Genomic DNA, 21,862 nt, shown 5'->3' on the forward strand with positions numbered 1-21,862 from the left:
TAGGAAAAAAAAAAGGCAAAAAGCAAAGACAGGTATCTATTGGGGTGCGCATGCACATGCGCCTATACACACACGCACAGCACACACCAGAGAAGCCAGTGGTACACTACACATCAGTCCAGGTCTCTTTAAATTGCTCCTTTGACTCCTTTTCAAAGGAGCTGTCTGAACTTGTAGAACTTTTCGAGTCGGGAGTTCGTCTTTGCCCACAGCAAGGGACAACTTTGAAGGATTTACCCGATGGTTTTACCGCTCTCGTCATTTTATAGTTGAAATACAGCGGCAAGACTAACACAGAATATCAAGTCAAGAGTTTAATCACCAGAGATAAAGACTGGTGAATGATAAAAATCTAGTGGCATTGTGGTAGTTAAACTGTATAAGTGTCGTCGGGTTTGTCTTTAAGACCATAAAACTAAATCACAATCAGTTTGGAGCATCTGGCTTGCTTTAGGACGGCACGCACAGTAAACACTGCCGTGTTTTGCAGATTTCCAGCAGGGGGCAATCTAGCACCACTGCAGGATGCTCGAAATCGGTAGGCCTGGTCCAAAGCAGGACACACAGTCTCTCCTCCCATTCTCTCAATAGTTACATCAAACTTAACAGGACTTCTACTTGCTATCTGGCAACACTTAGTGCCAGCATGGAAAATGATGTAAGGGAGATAAAGGCGACCTCTGAAATCCAAACTTGGGTTTGACTCCACTGAGACAGAACAGGGGAAAAAAGTTTGCCTGGTGTGTGGTTAATGTAAGCCAAAGTACTGAATATTACCCTCCCGCAGTGCCGCGGCTCCGACCCGCGAGGACGCAGGCTGTGTTTTGAAACAAATAACGCCGGCTCCAGCTCTCCATGAGCACCGACTGCTTGAATAAAACATTTGGACTTTTCCGTGTTGGTGACATCCTTTTGTGTTCGGGGATATCATAATACTGAACCGAGCATCAAAGAATGACAGAATCCAACAGCAGGGATTGTCAAAAACAATTAGAATATTGATTTAGGACTCTTTTTTTATTCCACCCAAATTGATCCCAAAATGATTTTGCTTTCACCATGTTTGTTCTGGTCCATTTAATTGCCCTAATTCAAAGTTAAGTAGTACATTATTTTATTGTAATCCTCAATTTTTTCAAAATGGCTACCTATTGAAATATATTATCTTAAAATCACCTTCGAAAATTACAATGCTTACTGAGCTAAATTAATAATCACATACTACTTTTATTATTTTCTCCATAGATACAATACACAATTAAACATAATACTGGATTTAGATATTCATTATTTTTTTTCTGATAGTCCAGATAATGTAACGCAACCTTTGATTAATAGTCATTCAATGAATAAATGTGATTTACTTTTTTCATGTGAGCACCAAAAATATGCGTTTTATTAAACATAGTGTGCATAAAGTATGCAAGCTTCAACACATGAACTACATTTATTTAACTATTTGCACTCCCTGTTGTAGTTGAATACAAGAGTGAAATGTCTGTCTATTGTGCGATTTATCACAATAAACCATCCCAGGTGGCTTTAATGTCCACGGCCATCTTCAAATGACTCCCATACAAGTTATTTCGGGGTTCACTTTGCATTTTCCTCCTTTTCTGCTATCATCCTCATTTCTTTCTGTTTTTGTTTTTCCCCTGCCTCTTTTGGTCACTGACATCCGCAGCAGGCTCCTTCCCACTCCCTCATCCCCAGGCTAAGAGCTTGCAATGTAGCGTAGGGAGCGCTGGGGGGGTTGCTGTGATGGACCAGTCTCACTGGAAAGGTCCCGGCACCGCAGGGCCCCTGCTAACCAGCCGCGGGGCACGGAGACAGGGCAGAGCCGTCCGCTTCAAAGCCCGGGTGCCCGACGCTTCTTCCAGCTGCCCGTCACAATGTGGCCCTCAGCTACGATAGCCAAATGGAAAAGAAATGAGAGGGCGGCTACAGGTTAACAGCCTTGAGGGTAGCTTTTTTTATTTTTTTTTATTTTAAAGATACTGTATTAAAGAAGGTTTCAAGATTTGAAGCAAACAGGAGAGTAAGGTGTAGTTGTGTGATAAGAGCAGATGCAATCTTTTGCCAATGTACTGTAATTTTTTCTCGTTGGATATTTGTAATATGAGTAGAGAAATGATTGTGATTGTTTACCTCCAGCTTTTCCGGAACAGGTTTAAAAGAAGAGAGATTCTTTGTTTATTTTAGTGCAAGAGTGTGTCAGCACCTCATCTGAACAGTTTTTCATTCGGCATGTATTAATTAACATTCCGGATCTTGCACCTTTGGAGTCTTGATGGCTTTTAGGAGGGTGGATATATTTTAGGATGTTTGCAGAGAAAATGTTAAGATATATAAGTGTGCATTCCTCTGAGGTGTTCTGACAAATAACTTGTGTCTTTTTATAAGGAGTGATGTGGCTCTTTTGCTTTAGGTGATGCCAACATTAATTATTGCAATTTCTGCAGTTTTTGTTGTCATTGTGATTTCTAAGGAATTAGATTATCCCAGGGTGTTGGATACACACATTCAAAGTTGGTTCAAAAAATAAATAAATAAATCAAAAACAGAAATGGGGAAGCAGTATTTGTTTATTGGACAAGCAGTGTTATTTATTTAGATGAAAAATACATTCATTGTGACCATTTCTGAAAGGCATTATCTTTAATTCATGCTTGGTTTGTTTTTGCTTAATTTCACATTCAGTTTGTCTTTTTTTTCCAATAAAAAAAGTACTTGGTTATGAGTTGCCAAACTTTTCTGTGATAAAGAAGACAAAACAAGATTGTTTTTTGTTCAGAGGCTGAGATGCATGTGTTTATGTGTGGGTGGGTGAAAAGAAATTCATATACTGACGGCTGAGCGATGAATGTTTCTGTGTTTTGGCCCACTCTTATATTTTAACAGGACTACATGCACATGTGCGTTTTTTGAGAATAGAATAATCCTTTATTAGCACAACAAATGGAAAAACTTTAGTTTTACAGCAGCAACGTGGGTAATCATAAAAGGATAAGGGTGTGTGTGTGTTTGTGTGTGTGTGTGTGTGTGTATATATATATATATATATATATATATATATATATATATATATATATATATATATATATATATATATATATATATATATATATATATATATATATATATATATATATATATACTCAAGCTTATGTGTGTGTGTTTTTGACAATGCAGCATTTTTTATTTTCACAGGCTTCCATTTGCATTAGCTTAAATGTTGCCATCACTGCCTTCTTCCACTATTAATGTAATGTCAGCATGAAATAAGCAGCCTCCATCATTAGCAATTTTGCTTTCCCACAGAGACTAAAAAGACTTGTCAAGGCCAGAATGCTGGGTTTTATCAAAGGTTAATTTTCAGACATTGCCCTACTTGTTTGGTGATGAGAGGGGAGGCACAGAGGTTGTGGTTTTGGCAGCTGGGTCCAGAGGTGAGCCATACAAGTCTTAGATGGGGCATTGCGACTTGGATTGACAAGGTTAGGGACTCCGGGTGTGGCCGGTGTGAGGTCAGATGCTGAGCTTTAGTGGGGAAGGGTCAGAAACGATCAATGGCTCCAGCCCCCGGGATGATTGGCATGAGACTCTGACGGCCGGTGCGCAACCGCTCATCCTCCCTATCATCGTCCTCCTCCGCCGAAGGCCCGCCGAAGCCCTGAGGGTCAGGGTGTTGAACCCGGACTCAGTGCCACCAGGCCTGCCCCTTTGTTAACGCCGCCATCTTATTTTTACGCTTTGCTCCTCTGAGGTTATGATTCTGCATATGAATGTGCGCCGTCTCTAATCACACATATGGTCGGCACATTCTCGCACGATGGCCTCACAAGACTCGAACGTAAACATCCCTCGCCACTTTGTTGGCATTCCCTCTTCCCATTGAGTAACGCTTTTGTCTTTTGGTTTTCATTCCAGCTCTTTGTCGTACTGGTGTGGAACTTCGAACTCTATATGATTCCGCTGGCTTTGTTGCTGCCCTTGGCCTGGAACTACATTCTCATCACATCGGGCAAGGATACAAGACAAGATGTGGTGAGTGCGGCCTCTGTAAGCTGGCCGATATCCCTCCGCCTTTCTTTCATTCCACTGTAAAAGCCTCTTTGCAGGGCACACAATGCGCCGTTAAAACTGTGGCGCCATTATTTGATGGGGACACAGCGCGCTTGTCTCTTCCACAATATTATCACATTTGAGTATAATTCTACAAGATTAGATATACTTAAATCATAGCTAGCCATTGTGCAACTCGGTGTAACCAATAACGTAGAGATAACCCAAAAGGCAGCATTTGAATAGAAACAATGATGAGGGATGTAGTACACATGCATTTAAAACCTCATTTTTGGATTAAAATACAGCCATAAAATGTATGCAAATGTATAAATAAATGTGCGTATTATTTTGGAGGTGAAAAGAAAAAAAAATAGCCCTCCCTGCAATCTCAGCTTTCTCATTTTGCCATCTTTGAGGCAAAGAAAGGGAAGAAATAATAGGCAGTCGCATTCAGCTATGTTCCGCCATTTACCTGGCAGCTTATTTATTTAATTCATTTATGTTTTATCTCTTCTCCCAATTAAATAATGTCAAAGCAATGTCATGGGAAACAGACATGTTTTTCATACTGGTCAGGCACATTTCGGGGGAGTACCAAGTTGAACGCGAGAGCAGGATTGCCAGCGTGAGCGTGAACAATGAAGTGATTAATTTTAATCATAAATGTCCTCTCTGAGTTCAACTTGGAAATAACCAGCTAAGGGACCGGATTTTCACTTGCTTTCTGTCTCGCCTGTTTTACAGGTGTATATTTATTCCCTTTCAAAGATAATTTTTCAGTGGACGGAATTCAACCGTAATTTTCTACCTTTTGATTGTGATGAACAAATTCATCGCCGAGCATTATAAAGCTGTCATGATAAATATTCAAAACACACACCTTAGAATTACATGGAATCATATCGTATATGTAAAGTAAAGCAGAATTAAATCTGAATAAAAGTTCTATATAATACCTTTATTTTACCTTTTGCCACATAATTCAGTGTGCAACCTCCAAAGTGCATGAGATGAGCTTTAAACTTGCGAATGACACTTATTATAGATGATCATTTCTACTTGCCTGTAGATGGCGACATTGCTTGACAAAAAGAAAATAAATCCCCCGCTCATATCTCAAGCCAAAACCCTGCATGATGGATTTGTTCTCTCTACCTGCGAGCTATTTATCCCGCTCCAATGACATTCCTTTTTCACGCACTTCCTAATTAAAACGAGACAACAGAGGTTATACATTGTTGTACGTTTCCACTTACTTCACGTATGAGTAAGTGCATGCAACTCCCACTCGATGGTGAATGGCGTTTCTCTCCTCTTTGAAAGGGGACTATTGCGCCTCAAGTGTCGCAGCAATTGGTTGGAAAATTAAAACATGTTAATACTGTTGTTGTGAGGTGAGTGTCTCTTAGGGATCCCATTAATTTCTGTTCAGTCTTTTAAATGATTTACAACTTCTTTTCTTTTTTCTTTTAAACTGTTAGATTTAATACCATAGTTTTATTTTTAACTCAATGATCAGTATCATATAAAGAGTCTTAGTGTACAAGTGGAGGACACTTCCACGAGGGTTAATTTTGACACTACAATGCCATTTTGTTTAGATTCTAGAAGTGGATTTTGTTCATTTGTAAAAGGCCAGTCTGGATGGAAATATTGAATATATTTAAGACGAGAGGTACTTGTGTTAAAAGTGAGCCAATCTTGTGCTGGTAGGTTTTGCATCATCGGATTTAAGTAGGATAAATTGCTCTCTTTAATTGTGCTCTGCCGCATACGTTCAATACTGTAACCGTGCATTATGATTCTTTCGCGCTCACATGCAGAGCACGCGTGTCCCATGAGTCTTGTCCCTGTTTGTTCTCAGACATTACAAAGTATTCGCTGTATGCGGTTTCCTCTTTATCAAGCTGAAGTCATGGTTTGTCTTCCATTCTTGGCCGAGAAGAGAAATAGAAGGGGGAAGAAGCTTTTTAATTACTTGGAACAACAAACCGAGTGATTGTGCTGAGCCCAGCTCGGGTCAGCATCCGGAGCGCTGCGGTTTTTCAAAAGTCTTTGGGTGAGGATGATGCCAAGGCGATGTGTGTTAAACTCACAGAGTGCAAACGCGCAAACAAAAACGTATACACTTGAGTCCAGTCTTGCTAATCAGCTGAAGGGCCTTGATTCATCTGATGGGTTCAATGGGAGGGCCCTTCTCCTATTTTATGCCACAAGACGGCCCGTAGTCCTTCCTCCCGCTGATAAACAAATACGCAGTTCTTTGCATGCCGCATTTCGCCACTCAGGGTCACTGCCTGTTGTGCTTACATGCTGCCTTGCAAGCGGATTTCAGATCAGCACTCCTTACCCTCGCTCCAACCTTGACCAGTACCTGCTAAGCAGTTGCAGCACCCTCAGAACAGCGATTAAAAGGGGTGATGCACAAGCGAGGTCGCTGACCTCTTCTCTTATCATCCGGCACTTTGACCTTTGACTCCCGACTCCTCAGCAACATTACCTGACTTTCATGTCTTGCCACAACATGACCTCTCAAACAAACAACTAAACTAAAAGAGAAGCAACTTTTTATGTTTTCTCGACTTTATGCTGCGTGTGATGCACCTCTCTGCACGTGTGTGCCATGTAGCTGAAAGTGGGAGAGCTTTTTTAATGAATCACATGACTTTCTCCCCACATGCACTCTGTGTTGTTTTGAAACCTGCACCGGTTCTCTCAATTATTATATACGACCCTTGTTTTACATGTAGTACCACAAACTGCCACCAGACTGAGTTTGCTTAACAAGAAGACCAGCCGGCATTGTGGCAAAATTCTAACAAACACGTGAATCAATTTCACCTTTACAACAGCTCAGTCAATAATGAATAATACAGTCCTAAAATATCTTTGTGTATATTTACAACATCAGACAATGACACAACTGCGAGGGCAGCATCAGTACATGTAATTTGTCAGCAAGCACCAATGTCTCTTTTTTCCAGGCTTCTTACATTTGAGTAGAGACATCAAAATGAAATGACTAATCAATAACTATTTGGATAAACGAGCAATCATTTAGCACATTTGTTCAACTTAAAAATGTTAAAATCTTTGGATTTCAGCCTTTCAACAGCAACTCTTAGCTTTCTGTAGTCCTCCATGAAAGCAAATTGGTTATCTTTCATGTTTGATCAAAAAAAAACATACCCCATCGTCTGCTTTTACTTTGGGAAACGATGACCGAAGCATTCAGTGAATCAGTTTCAAAACGTTTGGTGAGTGCATCAATCACTTTGGAATTGCTTAATAAACAAGAAACGGTTTTGCTTTGCACTTCTTTAATGCAATATGTAATTTTATCTGATAATTTGATGAAATAATAAACTAATCAATACAATAACCGATTAATGAAATAATTCAATAGTGACAATCCTTTGTTTGAGAACTCTTCAGTATCAATATTTGATCATAGTTTTATGTCATGCCATGAGGCTGTTTTATTTAATTCAGTTATTGTTTACATACTTAAAACAAACATATACTTGTATAATTACCCAGTGCCTTAGTCTGAACAACAGGTGCAATTTGTTGAAGGGTCTTTCCACACATGCTTGGACTGCTCCATGCAGATGTTCCCTCGACAGCACCGTCATGACGAAGAGCACTGGAGATTTTTGGCCAAGACCTCCTCAAGGTTTCTCATCGAAAACTTCCCATAACTCCGTATTTATTTGCTCTCCGCTCAGTGTAGTTTTTAATGGCTCAAAGTCCCAATCGTTATTGCATCGTGCCCTCTGTATTTTTGCCTGCTTGCATGAGCATGTATAACATCCGTTAAGTAGACACCCATCCCATCCCATCCCATCCCTCCCAGACGTTCCGTTGGCCTCAAAAAGCCTGTCGCAGATGTTGTAAATGTGTTAATTGCTGTGGAGACATTCGTAGAGGGCACACACCGAACAGGCTGATGTCTCTTTCCACTATAAGATGACGGGCAATTAGGTCTCGTCACACTGCAGGACCTTCCTCCTTATCCTATGCTACAGACCATTGCTTAGATTCAACCATTGAATCAGGCAACCCATTACAGAAGAGAAGCCTTAAATGGCTTGAAGGTACTTGACGGTTTTTACAGTCTTCCAACAGCGTGCTTAACAGCTTCGATTGAAATTTCGTTCCAATTCCAACACAGCAAACGTGTCTTTATTCACCCCGCGATCGGAAGCCAAAGGCTTTAAATGTAAAACAAACAAACAAAATGTTCATGTTAAGGCATGGGACATCAGTAAATCTCAGGTGACTCATTGACAACTCAATTTTATTCCAAATTAATTGAGCGAGAGAATACAACCCAACAGAATAAAAAGAGAATTGGACAATCGACAAAAAAAGAAATATTTTCTGTAACCGCTTATCCTCTCATTTCGGTTCCTATCTGAGTTCCGAGGATAACCAATTTATTTCTGTTTACACTGCCATAGAACTTAACGCAAATGAGTCATGTGAACCATTAAGTCTAACTCCAGCATGCATGATTTACACCAGTTTTCTATAGCCGACAAAGACCTAATTCCAACGAAACCTACTAAATGCTAGCTGGTGTCAGTATTGCTCCACTAAAACCTCAGTCACTCAAAGGGTTTTATTATTTCATTACTTTTAACCAGATAACAATATAGCATGTAACACGTTATTTTCAACATTGCCTGTACAGTGAATACAGTTTTCAAGATAGGACATTTTGATTCTGTGACAAATTAAAAATACACAACAGATTGTGCTGAACTTTGGAGTTTCTGTTGAAATGTGCATCTTATCCATGCAACCTTACTTGCACAACTTTCGTATTTACTTTCTTGACTGCGAAACAGTCGAGACAGCGCGGCATTGCTCATTTGGGAGTCAGTTATAATGTATAGCTTTGTATCATTCGAGAACAAGACTTCATAGCCATTTTTATCTTGTCTATTTTCACCCCGAGCTCTCGTCTCAGAAAAAAAGTCGGCGTCTTTAAACACACTGTGCCTTGACATCTGCCCTCATTAAGAGCCCCGCACAACACAGGTAGAAAAAGTAAATATTATAAGAAAGCGGGGAGGAAAAAGAGGAAACAGCCTATTAGAGCGCCAGAAAGTCACAGCGCCACTTTCCCGGATAGACTCTGAAAAGTAAATGAATGTCGAAAACGAGGATGGTTTGGGAGCAGGAGACAGGAAAAGAGGCATTGGGAGAGATAGGGAGACAGAGGAAGAGGAGGAGGAACGCGGCGGCGGATGGCAGGCGCTCCTCAGCGCAGAGTCAGATATGGCATTTGGTGACAGGTGACAAAATCAAAAGGTCATGTCACTTTTAACTGGGAGCGCCTGTGTCCTACTGATTTCCCTCGTGCCACCGCGACACAGCGATGCTCATCTGTGCTCATCCGGCTGCCTCGCTTTCGCTCTGCTAAACTGGCAGCGAGGATGGCAGGCAGAAAGACAAGCGACGCGCCGGGTTTGAAGCGGGACGGGAGCACCGGGAGCATCGGGAACACCGTTGCCGAATCCTCCCAGCCTCCCGTTTCATCACGTCTGCGTGTTGCTTTCTCTTCATTTTCATCCATTTGAATAACTCCCTTGATCACCGTGAACCTTTGTGACTATCCGTGCTCTTTGCTAACAGCGGCTCCTGGTGTCTGCCTCGCTTCTAGTTGTTATTTTGACGATGTGGCAAGCCTGTTGTAGAGTTTTTTTCTTTAGCCGTTGGGCTTAAAGCCTACAGAAAGTTTATGCAGTTTGTTGGTGTGTACATGAACTGTCTAGTCTGCCGGTGACAAAACTTGAACGTCTCATCGAGAAAAGCTGACATTCCCCCACCAAACCAAACAGTTCAGTTCCGCTAGCCAGCGCTTGTGTGACATTTTACTAGCGAAACAGCAGGCCTGCAGCTGAGCACAGTCAACATTTTGTATTCTTTCTTCTTGACATGTGGTTTTCTCTAATGAGATGTGTCACGTGAGGAGCAGAATTTGGACTCGGAAGCAAACTGGCCATGGAAGTTGAGAAATAAGTTACTTACTGATAGAGTATTAAACCTGAAAACTACTGAAGGCCTGGAAGGAAACTGGGAAGACAGCGTGATATGAGTGCAGAATAAGCTATGCAACTGCATAGCGATGGAAAAATCAAGAAACAAACTTGTTACAGTAAACGGTAAATACGGGAACTTATGTGATAAATACATAAACATGAGAAAAGTAACAAATACAAAATCATAGTTACTGATGTCTAAATTACAAACTTTGCTTGAAAAAAAGAGGGTGTGATATTTCCTTGTCGCATGGTTTATTGTAACCATAGAAGAAGACCTGGCACTTATCCATTTATACATGAAATGCACCATATAACACTTCATGAGTATGAGTCCAGGCATTTAAATTAGAATACTTGGCAATCGCATGTAATGATATTTGATAACACCATTGTCTTACAATTTGGATTAAATTGTGTTTTATTTCAACCAATTATTGTTACTTTACTTTTGTTGCCAACACTGCAACATTCAACGGTATGTTTTTCGAACAGCCTTGCCAAAAATTTCACTCAGACGCAGCCTGCTGTCTATGCTCCAAAGTAAAACTATGCTAGGAACGGTAGATGGGGCTGAAAAAGCCAGAGGGACCCACTGGTTGATGTCATAGAAATTTTACAAACGTGAGACTATGTACCGATGCACTGAATCAGCTTGCTATTTCTACATCCTTAGTTGATGCCTTTTACACAAAACCTAGTGAAAACAGTGCGTTCGTAGAGTGATATTGCAACCCGCTAACAGATAATGTGATATTGTCATGTTTGATGAACCGACAACCATTGCTTTGAAACCAAAGTCAGTATCAGGTTTCAAGCTTAACACCCATGCCCCACCCTTTTTTTTTCATTCGTGCATCATGTTACCAGAATAGAAAATTAAAATAAAAACAACATTAAATAAATTAAATAATAACAAAAAGATTACAGTTGATACTCAAAAGGAGTAGGTGGAAGTTCAGAGGACTTAAAAATATACTATCCCTCCTTCGCGAAATACCGTAAAAGACAAAGCCCTGTTAGATGCACATCAGCAATGACTTAGAATACTAACAAAATCATTATTCCCATAACTCATGTTGCTTTTATATCTTGTTCATACATCATGCCGTATATAGAAGAAACAAAAGAATATACTGCTACATTAGTGTGACATCACAACTAAAAAATGAAAAACAATCATCAATTGTTACCTCTAATGATTTTTTTCTTCTTCTGCATATATATATATATATATATATATATATATATATATATATATATATATATATATATATGCCAGAAGTGATTTTTTTAAAAAAGCTTTTTAAAGATTACCAAATTTTTCTTTGATAAAATTTCCAAAGTTCGAATGATTTACACCACATCTTGTCACACACACGAACTCTTAAGTGTGGTTCGGGTGTAGGGCTTTTAAAATATTTTTTCCCCTCAAATTATACATTGCCCCTCTTGTGAAGAACATTTTTGGTTATGTGCAGGGAGTGAATTCTTGTGTATCTTGAACATAAACTGATTTGAATTATTTTATTGCTATGAGGTCCTTAAACTTTAGTGTTTTATTTAAAGAAAGAGGACAGTTGTATGGTCCCAATACGCCGCAGAACTGATCATTCGTATTGTTTGGCTACTCACATGCTCTTTGGGGGCTACCTAGTGCCCACGTGACCCCTGATTAATAGATTGGTATTTAAATATAGGTTAAATATAGGTCCTTAAACTGAGTGTTTTAACTGAATAAAGAGGGCATTTGTATGGTCCCAATATTGCTATAGATGGTCCCTGAAAATTCAATATTATAATATAATATATTCAATATTATAATATAATGGTTTCAATATTACTCTTATACAGTATAGGTTACACAGTAGGTTAAATTTACCAGAAAGTGTGGAACCAAGATAAATATTCTCAAGACCCCATGCTGTGTCTTTGTGAAAACTTGATAAAATGTAAATATGTGTTTGGCACAAAAAGTATGACACGGCGTAAATATGTTGTTTGGCAGGGAAAAAAAAAAACAAGAACAAACATCTGACCAACATGAACTGTTCTGACAATAGGCAATGGGGTTCTCCAGTGCTCATTATGTTGTCAGCACTGATAAGCAAATATGTCAGCAAATAAGCAATGAGGAGATATGGCTTGCATCGAGTTTCTTCATTGGAATAATAAAGGCGTATCTTCATTAATATGGAACCATCCTTCACACCCAACCCCCCCTGTCTTCCAGTCCCAGTGGTACAGAGGCCTCACCCCAATCTCGCTCCCCGCTGGGCAACCCTGGCTGGGGCAGTGCAGATGGAAGGGGGCCCCCCTCTGAGGGCCGCGCCTCTGACAGCTTGTGAAGGGCCCGCATGGGTCAGCCAAGCCCAGCCAGCAGCCCCTTATCACATTCACAGCCCTCCCTCAGTCGGCAGAAAGTGTGGCATAGACATTACGCACACACAGACACACGCAAATGCCCATACACTCATGAAGAGCGCATACCAAGTAGGGCCTTGAGATCCCCCTGCCAGCAAGTCGGACCAACCTCGGCAGCTGCAGAGGTTAAAGCCCCCCCCCCCCCCCCCCCCCCCCCCCAACGTATCAAAGAAAAAGCAGAGGAGAGATGGAGGGAGGAATGGAGGCATTGGAGGAAAAAAAAAAGAGAAAGTATATCTTCATGTTCACTGGAATGTCTGCTCAGGCATCAATTCCCCCCGCGGCTGTCATTGGCAAGGTTAGGCTGGCAGATAGTGGAACTCTGCCTGCTCAGACTAAGGAGATTTTTAATAGAGCTAGAGAAGAAATCCAATGCTCTGGCCAGTGTTATTACATCAAGCCATAGGTAACAATCTGGTTTTCTTTTTTTTGTTTTTGTTTATTTTTTTCATAATGTTTGATATTTCTTAGGTGGCTAGATAGCTCTATTAATCTTTTTAATTCGAAGCTTTTGTTTGCTTGGAAGTGAAAGTCGAGAATTTAAGGAGGTTGCTTTTGTAGATTTCACAAACTGGATTTCAATGATGAAAATGTGTATTTTCATCAATAACTCTTCAAGCTACAACTCCAAAATAAAAGCTTGCCAATGCGCTTTTTGGAATTTTTTATTTTGAAGTTTGCATGCACCACGACGGCTATGTGCTACCTGTGCCGTAGCTGCGGCTAGCTTGATGGTGATACCGACCTTGTACACCAAATAGGAATGAAATTGGGATAAGCGCAAACTCACCTGTAACCCGCAAGTGCTGTAGAAAACAAACGGGTGGATTGGTAACTAATAGGTCTAGGTTCAAATAATTAGAACAACATATTAATGCGCAACTGAGGTTAGAGCAAATCATCTTTGAAAAGCGTCTTTTGTAAATCAGTGCTTTTAGACATTTTTATGTTTCAGCAACCGATGTAAAGCTCTCAATGTCATTGTGCTTGCTTATACTCTTTGTGCACGCTGTTTATTATCACCACGTTTGTAAGAATTTATAGGGCACGGCGTAATCTGTGAGAGCACCCTGCATCATCCCTGTATTATTTGAATAGGTTTGAATATGTTAATCTCTAGCTCCGTCTATATCGAATTCACCGAAGCGGCTCCGCGGACGCTGTTAGCTCGTTGCGATGGCGTCGACAGCTTTGCTTTGAGGCTGCCGCCGCTGTAATGATAGTAATTCAAATAGCGTGATAATGGAGGGGATAAGCGGGCAAATCATATCATATAGCAGCACACGGGTCTGAGAGGAGAGAAGGAGTGAGGCACATAGAGAGGAAGATGTTTGGAATTCAGAGGTAATTTATATCCCCCCCTTAGTGAGACAGTAGCTTCAGTGCGCGCGTTTAGCCGTGGCAATCTTCAGGGCAGATGACATGTTCGGCGCCTTTTTATTTATTAATTTTACACCGTCTCGTCGCAGGAAACATGACGTCTCTGTGTAACCAGAGGCGATGGAGGAGAGAGCGGAGCGGAGCGCAGAGCAGGAGGAGACAAACGACTCTATCGTTCCCTCTGTCTCTCCAGGTCATGCTTCTGCAGCTCACTCACGCTCATTCCCTTTGTTTAAAGTTCGGAGTGTGCGCCAGGCGTGCCCCTCTAAAGCCTCTGTGTAGAGGAATCCATTATATGTTTGTATTTTGGCAAGGATGAAAGGATTTGGGTGAAACCGTGATGACTTTATAAACAGTTATAGCTCATTTGTTTGTGGAGCCGGAAGGCTTTCATATGACAATAACTCTTGGACAAATTTTGCCGCGGCTGAGAACAAGACTTTCCCTCTCTGCTACTTATATAACGTAGTGGCGAATTTATGCGAGCAGTCAAGCTCATTTGTCGAGGGGCTGACGGCATCTCTGTGAAGTGGGAATTACCCGCCGCTATACAGTTTCAATAAGGAGTGCCATTCATACACACGGCTCACTTGCCCCGCTGACTGGGAGTTATTGATAGAGCGCATACACACGCATACACAAGTACACGGCGCACTATTGACTCTACCCGCTGCTGTTCTGAACTCCTCTTTGTTTGTGTGGGAAGCTGCATTTACATAAGAGGCTTATGTCAGCCGCCACATAGTTTGCTCACTTACTTCAATGAAAAACAAAAAGCACAAAAGCTATTGTCCCTTTAAGTCATGATTTTTGGATGTCTCCAAGCTGGTGTGTGAGCTGTTTAGGGGGATGTGGGGGCGGTAAGGCCAGTCAGAAGGTTTGATGGGTTTTCCAGCACTGAATGCAGCACAACAATGAGCTTCGAGGGGGTGGCAGCTCATGAGCTTGTTTGTTTACTAAATTGGAGGCAATTACACAAGCTTGTATTTTAGGCGTGATTGATGAATGATTGACAGCAGGGGCGAAGAACAAATGCATTCATCTATATTTAGATTACATGGGATATATTTTTGAAGATTGTTGAGTTGCTTGTCGTGAGAAAATTTACACACGTGTACTTCATGGCGCGTTGTGTAGTTGCTATGAAAACTTGGCTCATGAGTTTTCCTCATGACTTTTTTATCCTAATGAGTACCCTTTAGTACGTTAAAATTATTGACAAGATGGGTCCAAGTAGTCGGTGGGGAATTTTAAAATCTCTGAAAGTATTTTGGCAGTGTGTTTTTTTTGCCCATGTGACCTAGAGTCGCACGATTATGGCCCAAATAATTATCACGATTATTTTGGCCAATATTGAAATTGCGATTATAATTCATTATTATTCATAATGTTTGGTCAAACATGTCTATTTATCGCCCTTTTTTTTAAACAAGCAGTATATAAACAAGACTTCAAGGCTTGATACTTACAAATAATAATAATGATCATCTAAAATAAATAAGTAAATATTCAATAAAACATTCACCCAAGACCTGAGAAAAACTTGGCACACAGGGCAACACAGCTAACCTACTTGCTGTGTGAAAACTAATGAAAAAAATGAAGCCTACTTAGAACCAACATGATTTACTTTTAAGCAAATTTAAATCAATTAGCAGTCAAAAATGATTTTTTGTTCATTTCAAACTGTGTTTATTTCACTTTTTTGCCAATTGGACTTTTCAAAATGGGTCTCAATTGACACCACTGTATATATTAGGAATCAGGTGAGAAACTCAACCCCTTTTCACACTGGTAAATAATATGTTAGGATGAGAAAAACAGAGGCTTTTGTCATGCAAACATGTGGGAAACATTGCCCCCTGGTGGTATGTCAAAGTGCTTGATTTGACATGAAAGGTAGCAGCTGGCTTTTTGAATGTTAATATTGCCCAGGAACAGCTTAATTAATCGTGGCAGCCAATATCGTGATCGCGATTAAAATTAAATTTATTGTGCAGCATTAATGTGATTTAACACGAACCTTTTTGACTTTGATTTGTTATCTGCTTCTGTTTATGTTTTGTTACCACCTCATGTTTGTGTTTTTCTTTTGTGTCATGTCATTTCATTGTGTTGCATTGGGACTTTAGAGGTGGAATAATCCGATGATTGAAAAACATGCACACATATTGCTGGCATCGGGCAAAATATAAAACCGTTACTTATGAGCACTGTTGGTTCTAGAGGGCAAAGATTACAACCCACCCCCATGCACACACACACACACATGCAAACAAAAGAAAGAAAAACAAACACTTTGTTTCACTCTCAATGAATATTATATATGGGACATTTAATATTGAAATGTTCAATTTAGTATTTGATAGATTCATTGCCAACAGAGGTGGCAATTCGGGTGTCAAACGATTTGGCAAAGGTGACAACTGCCACCCCTTGCCTGTGCCTGAGTAGGGAACTCCAGTCCCTCGAGAGCCATATACCACCTCTTTTTGATGCCTACCTTTTCCAACACAACCGATTCAAAAGATCAGCTCATCAGCAAGTTCTACAGAAGCCTGATAATGATCCAAATCATTTGACTCAGGCATGATGAAAGAGGGAGGCATCAAAAACAGGCGGGCTACAGCTTTTGAGAAACCAGAGTTCCCCACTCCTGTCCAAGAGAAAACAGTTTTTAACATTTTGGATCGGTCCTGTTTTGATATAAGCTGCTATGCCGCTGCTATGGTCATATATATTTGTCACCTCCGTCCTTTTATGTGCAGTATTGACGGTGTCTAAGCTCTCGGTTCTCAATGACGTGTCAGACTGTCAGGCGGTCTTGTTGCGTTCAATCCAGGTCTAGTTATCCTAGTCTAGTTGCCGAGTCTAGTTTTTCAAGTCTAGTTTACGATGCTCGTTGTACTTACATTTCATTTTCCCGTATATTGACTTTCTTCTTTGCTGTCTGCTTTTGGGTCCAAATTCTACTCACATGACATATCTAACTACATATCCCATTATGGTTGCACATGTATGCATAGCACATTTAAATCATACATCAAAATGGGGAGGTAGAGTTTACAAATAAAATGGATGCCACTGATGTCAAAAAAGACCAAAGCTCCACAGTCTCATCCTGCTGAAAGGTTGTGAATGCTTTTGTGCAATGCGATTTAAATGGATGAATAGATGTTAATCCTCCGCACATTGAAATTCTATACCCAGCATTTTCACAAATGTCAACATATTTGAACAATAGAATGTTTCTAAAATTAAATATGAACTCGAACTCATTTTGAAACACATTATAACACACACGCACGCCCACTTGCTCTTCATATTCATTGAAAGACCTTTGCCAGAAAAAAAGCCTCACCAATCAGCATTAATTTGACTCATAATCTGCTGTTCTAGCTAATGTTGATCTCACGCCACAACATAAATGTTTTATCTCTGATTTTTTTGTTTTGCTTTGTATTTTTTTCTTCAAGCAAGCAATGGAGGATCTGATGGAGGACGAGGATGAGGATTTTGACAAAGATGACAGGGTAATTATCCCTCATCACTGATACACACAAACGCATGCGCACACAAGCTTCCTCAAGATGGGTTCAGGTGCCCTTATATTCAAGGGTTGGGGCACAAGCACATATCCAAACATTTAACAGCTTTTTAAGCTTTTTGACAGTTACATTTCTCTTTTTTTGGTCATATGTGGTGTTTTCTGCTCCCTCCCCACCTTTAACATGTTGGCGGAATTACATTACTACCGTCATGCTTCAGCTCTGTTTCCTGAGAACATGCCCCCATATAAAGTGCTTAGTTGGCTATTTAGGTCCATTCACTGGTCCTTTATGTCACAATAAAACAGCATCTGGGCTTGTCCAGACACTATCAGGTAACAACAGGTGGCTGCTTTACTGCCTCTGCTCGTTTACACAGGAGAAACAGCTACTGAAACAAATGCCACTAGATAGATTACAGTGCTTGGTAATTGTAAATTGAAATGCTGGAGCAGCTGTGTTTTCACCTATCGCATGTGCTGGAGATACATTTCAATTTGATGCCACGGGGTGATAAGAAGTTACTCAACAGGGAAGTTGAACCCTGATAGAAATTGTAATGTAAGATTTCAAGTGAGCAAAGTCTGTAAAATGAAACTGGATGAGCCATTAGTGAATGCCTTAAAGCCACACTCCAGCAATATAAAGGTTAGTAGGCTAAGATGTGGCAATTTGCATGGTCTGATTTGGTAATCTATTTGGTGAGGGGGGACTCGAGAGGTTTGTCGTGGTAATCGTGAAGCCCTTTGACCAGGCAATTTAATATCTGGGAATTATTTTGCCCTAAGGATATTCTATCTGCTGAATTTGCTTTAAAATGCCCACATTCATCCACGTATTCGGCTTATTTGCGGTTGTATGCTCAAGTTTCCGGCAAAAGGGTTTAAAAAAAAAGAAATAGCACGCACACGCGGTGCAGATGGTCAAATCGTCGTCCCAGCAATAAGTCAGGCAATCGTTCAGCCGGCATGCCAGTTGGCTGACGTGCATACGTGAGTATTACATCCCCTCCATGGTTGTGAAGTTCCAAGGCTGAAAAGGTGTTGGGTACAGATTGAAGAAATGCGCTAGGCAACCTTCAATCTTTCTCCCTTCACAGAGTTTTCATCCCGTCTGTGTACCGTCACTACATTCCCTCTCCCTTTCAGGAAAAAATACAAATCTATAGCATTTGAAAAGCAGCAGATTATACATTCTGAAATACATTGGGCACTTTCATATTGAAATGAGGTCCGGCAGCAGCCTGTCCGGCCTCCCTCCCGTTTTGGTGGCGAACTGATTATTGCAGGCCGTGCTCTGTGCTCGCAGGGGGCTGGGATGGCCGGATAGCGCAGCAGCAACAAAGGCCACAATTTACCAACTCTGGCTTCATACATTTTGATCTATTGCTCCCTTCAACTGTTAGCATTTCATTTAAGCGGTAGGGAAGTTTAAAGGGGGGCATTTTCCTCTTTTTTCACCTACATCTCTCCCCCCACTCTCGCCAGCCATCGATTGATGCTTCTCCTGCATGCTTTTGCCTTCATCCTGACAAATAGTCTCTCTCTCCTGCTGTTACTCTATCACCTGGTTAAGTGGAGAACAAATTCAAGACCTAACAAATTTGTCTTTTGCATTCAATAACGGTGTTTTTTTCATTGTGCAATGAGCACAGCTTCAGACTGACAGGCTTTGAAAACATGTCAATGAGGCTTCTTTTTATGTGCGCAGGGACAAGGGAGAGTGGAAGGAGGAGAGTGAAAAAAGATTGATAAATTGCGCCAAAGTCTCATTTTAATTGAACTTGAAGCACATGTTGCAAGTGTGCACAATTTGTACCAGATGTTTACTCCAGCCATGTACGCCACAAGGCAGCTATTAGCAGGATAACCTTTGCTCCAAAGGCTAAATGGGGTATTACATGGCCAAAAACTAGACCACCTGTTTTTCATTCAGATGAAGACCTCTTGCAGGCTTTTTTTTTTTTTTTTTTGCCTTGAATTACCGTATGTGTTTTGACTGAAGTGATTGCAGTGGTAACATCTAAAGTGACTTTCTCGTGAGCAGCATCTGATAGTGGTCATTTCATTTCAATGACAGTCCGTCGTTTAAATGATCGAGGATGCACACTTGTTATAGTCAAAACAGGTTAGTATGTAGTAGAATACAAAAAGTCTGTAGACTCTACACCCTTGTTTAAATGGCAGTTTTTTTGTAAATGTCAGACTAAGGTAAATCATTAAAACTAAAATTCACCATTAGTTTGACCTATAATCCGTACAACACACTTGAAATGATTTGAAAATGGGATTGAAATAAATAAATAAACAAAAATAATGTGTTTGCACAAGTTTGCAGACCCACTTATAACTGGGATGTGGATTTAGAGTATTCAAAAGTAACCATTCACTGTTATGGTCCAGTGAATCCAAGGTTTAATTTGAAGGTATGTTTGATGTGAACAAAACCCAAAATGAAACAAAACAAAACAAAACAAAAAAAAAAAAAAACACATTACCTCTTGTGAGGCAGGGTGATGGCATCCTGCTCTAGGGCTGTTTTTTTTTTTTTTTTAACCCAAGCTGAAACTGGGGCCATGGATAAATTGGAGGGAATTATAGACCGTTCAGAATAGCAATCAGCGTTAGTACAAAAGCCTCAAGTTGAATTGCGGTTAATTAATTTTACTTTACATAGTTGCAGGTGTACTCTTATTTGGATTTAAACTGTATTTGAGTGTGATTGGGTAACAATGAACAAAGCTACACCCCATTTACAAAACATGCGCACATTTGCACCCACATTATTTCTGTCAAGTTGTTACTGTACTTATCTTTTAAAAACAAATCAAATTATTTCTACATGTTGTAAGTCAATTTACAGCCGGAAAAGTCTTAAATTTACCAGTACATGATCTCACATTTCACAAAAACCTGCAATTTCATCATGGGTGTGTAGACTTTTTATACATATCTTATTTAAAAAAAAAAATATATAAAAGCTTTTATATTGTCCCTAAGGAGTTGTTGATTTTACAGATGGTAAGACAGAGGAGTATAATACACCATACACAATGGTGTGAAGAAGATCCATATCTCCTAACACTGTCACCATGAATAATACAACATTGACACTGTGACATGACATCCGATGCTCTAGTTATTTATCAACCACAGATGATACAAAGGCCAATCTTTATCTGTTAGTATTTCCTTTGGGAAGATACATTCTTCTCACTTGATTTACAGGAAAAGCTCCATCTCGAACGTAAAGAATGATTACGATCCCAAACAACACTGTATGCTTTTTGACCCTCACTTCATGGCAATCAACAACGTAGCATTCTTTTTTTTCTGTACACCACTAAAGTGTAGGTAAGATACAGAAACGAGACGATAAGAAAACTCTGTACAAAATGACCATTAAGCTAGATTATTAAAATGACAAATTGATTTGAAATAAGCAGAGACAAGTTTGAGAGCGCTCCCTTTCTTTTTTCTCCTTCTGTAAATTCGTGACTTACACACTATGATCTAATACGGTTCAATATACCTTGGTGTGACTGTGCTGAAAAGCAGAAAAATGCAGCTTGTTGCGACAAAACATTTGTCTGCTGGCCCTGCAGAGTGTGGTAATGTTTCTACCTGAGGGCCTTGTCACCTGCAGTTTCAGCACAGGCTTGGGCATTTGTGGTAATGTACTCAAGAGCCGTTTGTGTCTGTTTGTGTGTGTAAGTGTGTGTGTGTGCATGTGTGCGCGTGTAGTGAAACAGTTGTCTCCCATATGAGAAGTGGTGGTGGGGGGTAAAGCGAGCGAAAAAGAGTGAGAGAGATAGTAAGAGAGAGAGGAGATTACCCTCACACGGTTGACTGGTCACTGAAGCGCCTGTGCTCCGCTCAGCTAGGCTCTACTAGCCTCAGGAGGACTTGACACAGATAAGTTACACACTGCAATCATGTCCTGCTCACGGGCTTACTGCTCACTGCTCTCCCTGTCTCTTTTTCCATGTCTATCTAGCCGTATCACATACATACACGCGCACACACGCGCACACCACATGATGCATCCAGATTTTTTTTCTTTGCATCCGGATGTCCAGGACTGATGTTTATCAATATTGATCTGTGTAATCCCTTCATCCAATGGAACATTGTGGCACAATTGTTGAGAACATGCACACACTGTATAATACTATGAGCAAATGTTATTGCAGTATTGTGCAAAAGGTTTGAGGCAGCTTTAGAGCCGTCATTTGGTATAGTCAAATGGCTATGTATAACTAAAATCAAACAGACTGGTTGAATTGAAGAGTGTCACATTAGAGTTTGTTCGTCCATCTGTTTGTTAGTTTTTATAGATTACTAGCCAGTTCATAGAGGATCTTGAACAGACAGAGGGTGCCATTATGATTCT

At 40.3% G+C, this 21,862-nt stretch overlaps 1 protein-coding gene across 8 annotated transcripts in view; it reads left to right on the forward strand.

Annotated features, from left to right (window-relative positions):
* LOC148429437 (multiple C2 and transmembrane domain-containing protein 1-like) overlaps nucleotides 1–21,862 on the forward strand; it is a 104,857-nt gene that overhangs the window by 59,110 nt on the left and 23,885 nt on the right. For all 8 annotated transcript variants that reach the window (XM_088417652.1, XM_088417661.1, XM_088417677.1 and 5 more), the window contains 2 exons: nucleotides 3,931–4,047; nucleotides 17,399–17,455. In XM_088417652.1, coding sequence (XP_088273778.1) covers nucleotides 3,931–4,047; nucleotides 17,399–17,455 — 174 coding nt within the window. The remainder of the gene's footprint in view (nucleotides 1–3,930; nucleotides 4,048–17,398; nucleotides 17,456–21,862) is intronic.

The sequence above is a fragment of the Hippichthys cyanospilos genome, chromosome 1, assembly GCF_059441005.1.
Source record: "Hippichthys cyanospilos isolate Australia breed blue-spotted pipefish chromosome 1, RoL_Hcya_1.0, whole genome shotgun sequence".
In the NCBI taxonomy this organism is placed as follows: Eukaryota; Metazoa; Chordata; class Actinopteri; order Syngnathiformes; family Syngnathidae; genus Hippichthys; species Hippichthys cyanospilos.